This window comes from Orycteropus afer, unplaced genomic scaffold (assembly GCF_000298275.1).
Source record: "Orycteropus afer afer isolate SDZICR_OR568_19922 unplaced genomic scaffold, OryAfe1.0 scaffold00193, whole genome shotgun sequence".
Classification (NCBI taxonomy): Eukaryota; Metazoa; Chordata; class Mammalia; order Tubulidentata; family Orycteropodidae; genus Orycteropus; species Orycteropus afer.
Window position 1 is genome coordinate 2,046,087 of NW_006921780.1, and position 6,082 is coordinate 2,052,168.

Sequence of the window (6,082 nt, forward strand, 5' to 3'; positions counted from 1 at the left end):
AAGAGAATTAGATAGGAAGGAGACTCCAGGAAAGAAGTTACACTCTTAGATAAAGTAGTGACAACACAATAACAAGTCAAGTCAACTGGAAAAAGACATTTCAATATTCAGATTGAGGAGGTAAATCAAGGACTCAAACCTGGACACCAAGTTTTGCCACAGAATGGTTGGGGCCAAGGTCAACTGTTTTATCTTCAAGATAAAACCAAAACCAAACTCACTGCCATCTAGTTGATTCCAATTCATAGTGAACCCCATTTGGTTTACAAGGTGATAAATCTTAGGGGAGTAGATTGCCCCATCTTCCTTCTACAGAGTGGCTGCTGATGACTTTGAACCACTAACCTTCTGATTAGCAGTCAAATGCCTTAGGCACTGCAATAAAGAGAACTGAGAATAAGAAAAAGTAGAGATATATAATTTTTTTGCTTCTCTTACTTTGGAAGTAGCCAGGTTGGATATATCCTTGCTCTCATCAGTTGACATATTAGTTTTTGAATGACTAACATTTAGAAGAACTCTGGTAGTGTAGTCTGAAGCATTTGACTGCTAACCAGAAGGCTGGCAGTTCAAACCCACCAGCCACTACTAGGAAGGATGATAGGGTGATCTACTTCCATAGTGATACCACCTCGGAAACCCAAGAATGGGTCACTATGAGTTGGATCCGACTCTATGACAGTGAATTTTTTTTTTTTGAATATTTAGAGTAGTGATATGGAATGAATTGTGTTCTGGAAATGAGTAGTTGCTACTCACATTGGCAGAGCCATGTTAGAGGCAGTAAAACTGATAGTACAAAGTCATAATGTCTTAACTTGTCTGAGCCTTATTGCCTTTAGATGTAAAATGTCCTTGTGTTACAGTGCTGTTGGACACTTAAATGAGAAAATACCTGAAAGCACACATTTTCTTGGCAGGCAATATGCACACAATTAGCTGAATAGTTAAAATTGGCTCTTTAATTAACAGTAAATGAAGTCTGGACCATTGTTCGTTGAAGGGCTGATTTGAACTCCTTATTTCTTAGACTGTAAATCATAGGATTGAACAATGGAGTGAGGATGGTATAAGAAACAGATATCAGAGTGTCTTGGCTTGAAGAGTAATTGGACTTGGGCCTTAAGTAGATGAAAGAGGCACAACCATAGTGAACCGTTACCACAATGAGATGTGAGGCACAGGTAGAGAAAGCCTTGTGTCTTCCACCAGAAGATTGGATTTTTAGAATGGCAGAGATGATGCGGATGTAGGAGACCAGGATAAGTAGCAGTGGAATAACCAGGACAAACACACCAAGCATGAATATGACCATCTGACTCAGGCGGGAGTGATGAGATGCCAGCTTAAGGACAGGAGATATGTCACAGAAAAAGTGATGGAGTTGGTTGGAGGAGTGGAAGGGCAAGTGAAATACCAGGCAGGTGGTGACCAAGGCAACAGTGAAGCCACAGGCACAGGCAGCAGCCACTAGCCCCACACATACCCCACGTCCCATGAGCATTGTATAGCGCAGTACAGATAGCCACATAGCGATCATAACCCATGGCTGCCAACAGGAAGGAGTGAGAGCAGCCAAGGAAAAGGAAAGTACACATCTGAATGGCACAGCCCAGGAAGGAGATGGTCTTCTTCTGTGCCAGCAGGTCCACCAGCATCTTGGGTACGATGACAAATGTGTAGCAGGTCTCAGAGCAGGAGAGGACAGCAAGGAAGAAGTACATGGGAGTGTGAAGGGCCCTGTCTAGCACAATGGTGGAAATGATGATAGCATTGGTGCCCAAGGTGAAGAGGTACAGGAGCAAGAAAATGACAAAGAGCAGCCGCTGCAGCCCGGCCAGAGATGAGAAGCCCAGGAAGACGAATTCTCCTACCACTGTCTCATTGACCCACTCCATGGACAGTGCTGCTATAGAGGAGAGTCAGGGACAGATCTAGAGTCAGGATCCATGGTGAAAAGTGGAAAGGTATGGGTAAATCAGCACAAACTCTTCAGGAAGCAGGCATTTTCAGGTGTTGGGTGGAACTCCTTCATTTCCTGTCAAAAATGTCTGCTAAAAGAAGAATAAGTGTTAATTATACAATAGAATAACTGACAGCCAATCAGGAGGCTTTCTTTAAGTCTGAGAATATATTATCTTTCCATCCCAGAATTCAACAATCAGTAATAGCTTCACTTGTCTATTATTCATAGCTTATTGGAAATAGCCCTCAGAGAGTGAAAAATGTGCTTAAATTCACATATATGTACCTGATTGTAAAGTGAAATAAAATAATCAATTGTGTTCAGAATAAATATTTGAAACTCAATTTATCCAACCATAAAATGAGAAGGGAGAGGAAGAATTAGATGATCTGTAAGGAAAGTTGTGAGAAGGCTAGTGTTTGCTGATGATTTATTATATGCTAATATATGTGTTAAGCTTATAATACTTATAAGTTTATAACCTGTCTCAGTTATTCCTTTCAGTAATCCTATTTAAGAACCTAAAACAATAGTAATGATAATAATAATAAATCTTTAATTGTATTTTGACAGACTGACAGCAAGAGACCAGTTAGGAAAATTAGTGGAAGTTCCACAAACAAAAGCAGTGAGTCAACAGTACAACAGAAGAGAATATTAAGTTAAAGGAACTCCTCTTTTCAGGGAGAGAATAATTATCAGAGTGGTAGGAAGACACTCATTTATTTTGTGGCATTTTTGCAACACACTTCACTTTTCCCATTCTGAGTTGCCTCAGAGAAAGTCAGAGAAATAAGAGTTTCTCAAAAATGGCTCAGAACTTGTCACAGAGATGAGAGAGAACAGAAACAAATCCCTTGATGCCAGTCCATTTGAGGAAAAATTAAAACAAAGATTTAAGAGAAATTAAGAAATCCTGAGACTTATATGGATGACATGAAAAGAAACGACATAGGCCTATTTGGACGTCCAGAACAAGAGGAGGGAAAAAAAAAAAAAAAAAAAACCCTGAGAAAATTGTTAAAACTTGCTAAGAAAATTTCCCCCATATCATGAAAGAAGAAAAGATGTCCATCCAAGGAGTTCAACAGACCCTATACAGGACAGATCCCAAGAAAAAGTCACTGAGACATATCATAACAAAACCGTCCAAAACCAAAGACAAAGAATTTTGAGAGCAGCTCAAGAAAAATGAAATGTTATGTACAATGGGCAACCAATAAGACTAAGGTCTGATTTCGCAGCAGAAACCATGCAGGCAAGAAGGCAATGGGATGGCATATACAAAATCTTGAAGGAAAAGAATTGTCAACCAAGTATTATGCATACAGCCAAATTGTCCCTCAAATATGAAGGTGAAATCAAAACATTCCCAGACAAACATAAATTAAGGGAATTTGTGAAAACAGACCAACTCCACAAGAAATGCTAAAGGGAGTCCTTCCGATAGAAAACCTACAAAGAAGAACAACAAATTAAAATCAGGATACTTGACATCACCACCTAGAAACCAAACCAGAAAAAGATTCTCAGAATAAGCTCACAAGAAATGTTCTTAGGGAAATAAAGGAGTCAATCTACATTCGACACTAGGAGCAAAGCAAATAAAGGGAAGAAAAGTTTTAATTACAAAACTTCCAAATGGAGAGGAAGACAGGACAATGTCTTTTTAGGACACATTGTTCCAAATTTAGGGGAGATAAGAATTTACTTCAAGGTAACCACAAAGAAAATTAACAATCCTTCTAACCAAATTAAGAAAGAAGAAATTTACAAAGGTTTGGTAAGCACAAAATCAACAATATAAAGAAAAGAGAAAAAACACTTGATAACAAATGAACTCAGCACAGAAAAATATTTGGAACAAAGAAATCACCAACAACACAGTAAAAAACACAATAGAATGACAGCAATAATAACTTTGAATAATTATACTCAATGTGAATGGACTAAATGCACCAGTCGAGAAAAAGAGTGGCAGATTGGATAAGAAAAGAAGACTCATCGATATGCTGCCTACAAGAGACCCTGCTTAGACTCAAAGAAGAAAATAAATTAAAAATCAAGGGGTGGAAAATTATATTAAGCTAATTGTAACCAGTCACCACTAATTATCAATACATCTTGATTTCATGTTTGGTCAATTTCAGACTGCAGATATTGATAAAAGTCTTCAATTTTTAGGTGTAAGGTGAGATAATTTTTTCATGGGTTCATTTTTGAACTGTGCAACCTAATAACTAAAGAAAGTATTATCTGGATACAAAATCATTTAGTGTGAATTGAGTATATGCAGCCTTCATTTATATACTCTTAGGACTTTACATCATTTTGTATTGCAGAAACATTGTCATCATATATCAGGAATTTTGGTTTTTGCAATTCTCTTGCTGGTAGTAACCTTTCCTTTTTTTAGATCTTAAATTAATTCATTGAATGTTTCTAATATTGTTTCTGTTCTTAAAATTTAGAGAGAATAATATTTGCTCTTTCTTACTCATTACAAACTGATTCTGAATATAATGGGTATAATTTATTTTATTAAAGCTGTTACTTATATTCTCACACTGTGTTTTAAAATTATTTCATATAAGTAATAGTTTTGTTTCACTCTGTAATTATAAAGAGATTACTGGTGTAATCTCTTCAAGTCAGCTCCCAACTCATGGGGGCCCTGTGTGTTACAGAGTAGAAATGCTCCATAGGATTTTCTTGGCTGTAATCTTTACGGGATGTGGAGCTCTGGGTTGAGTTTCAACTGCCAACTGTTTGGTTAGCACCCATTTGCAAAATACTTGCACCACCCAGGCTACATAAAGAGATTACTACTGAATGTAAGAGAAACATAGATCATGTATATCCTTATTTATTATAAATTAGTTATACATTTACTATATGTCTTGTAGAGTTAATATGAAAGTTTCCATACTTATTATCTCCTTATCACTGGAAGAATTTCTATTTCAAGACACTGGGGGAAATCTAAATTTATGGCCATTGTTTCTCTTTGTTGTCTCATCACTTTTCCCAAGACTTTTATCTGAAAACCCAAAGATTTTCATCCAGATCTCCTTTTAACTGGTCCATCTCTAACCCTCTCTATGCTTTAACTCCACTGAATATGGCATATTGAATAGATCATAAAACTTTGTATTCTCTGATTCTGAAGCATTGCCTGAATCAACCCAATTACAACCACAACAAAGTTAAGTTTATATTGTTACTCAGACCCAGAGGATGGATGATATCAGCTAAGTGGATTTTCTTTCAATATAACCCCGTGGCCTCGATGAATTATGTGGTTGATATATCTGCTCTTCTCATGATGTATGGAGATCAAAGCTCCTTAGTTTATCTGAGAACTTCATCTGAGTTCATCTGAGAATCTTAGTTTAGCTGCTCAGAAAGAAACCAGAAACCACCAGAGTATGCTATCACCAGTATAATGAGAAGATATAGAATAGAAAAACAAAGTCAAACAAACAAACAAACAAAATTATCTTCTACTCAATAACCATAGGCTATAAAATGAAGGAGAATGATCCCACCCTTGGGAGTAAGGAGACTTACATTTTATGTCTCGCTTTGTGTGCCTTTTGGAGAGGTGGTTAACTTGGATATTATTTCCATATTTTAAAATTGAAGGGGGTACAGTGCCTATTAAGATACACAGAAGGTACTAAAGCAGAGGCTTCTTGATTGTGTGAACAATCAGAAGTTTTGATGTAAAGGAGCAGTTGAATATTATGACCCCTAAAAGCTCTTCCAATTCAGAGAGTCCAAGATTCTCTACTTTGATGATCCTCAAAATCCTCCTTATTTTGATATTCTAGAATGTATGGATGGGATTCAAGTTGTGATCTTTGGAGAAAACACTTACGTGTCATATTTTTCTAACCCCTGAGATGTTCCATTGGGACTTTATGCAATAACATTTTGGGGCCTGAGTTCTTCAAAAAAGGGACAATTCAAGGAATTCTTATATGTGAAAGTTTTGAGGCATTCAAATATTTATTTTAGGGAAATCATTAATCAATTAATGGAGAAAAATTATGTAGACGGTCTCAGAAAATAAAAACGTGGACTTTTAATCTTCTTAGGTACATTTGAAGATCC

At 36.8% G+C, this 6,082-nt stretch overlaps 1 protein-coding gene across 1 annotated transcript; it reads right to left on the bottom strand.

Moving 5' to 3' along the window:
- Nucleotides 1-961: 961 nt before the first annotated feature.
- LOC103202829 (olfactory receptor 10K1) lies at nucleotides 962-1,898 on the bottom strand. Its single transcript, XM_007947769.1, is given in 2 exon segments — nucleotides 962-1,517; nucleotides 1,519-1,898. Coding segments are annotated over 2 exon segments (936 nt in total).
- Between the last annotated feature and the right edge of the window lie 4,184 nt (nucleotides 1,899-6,082).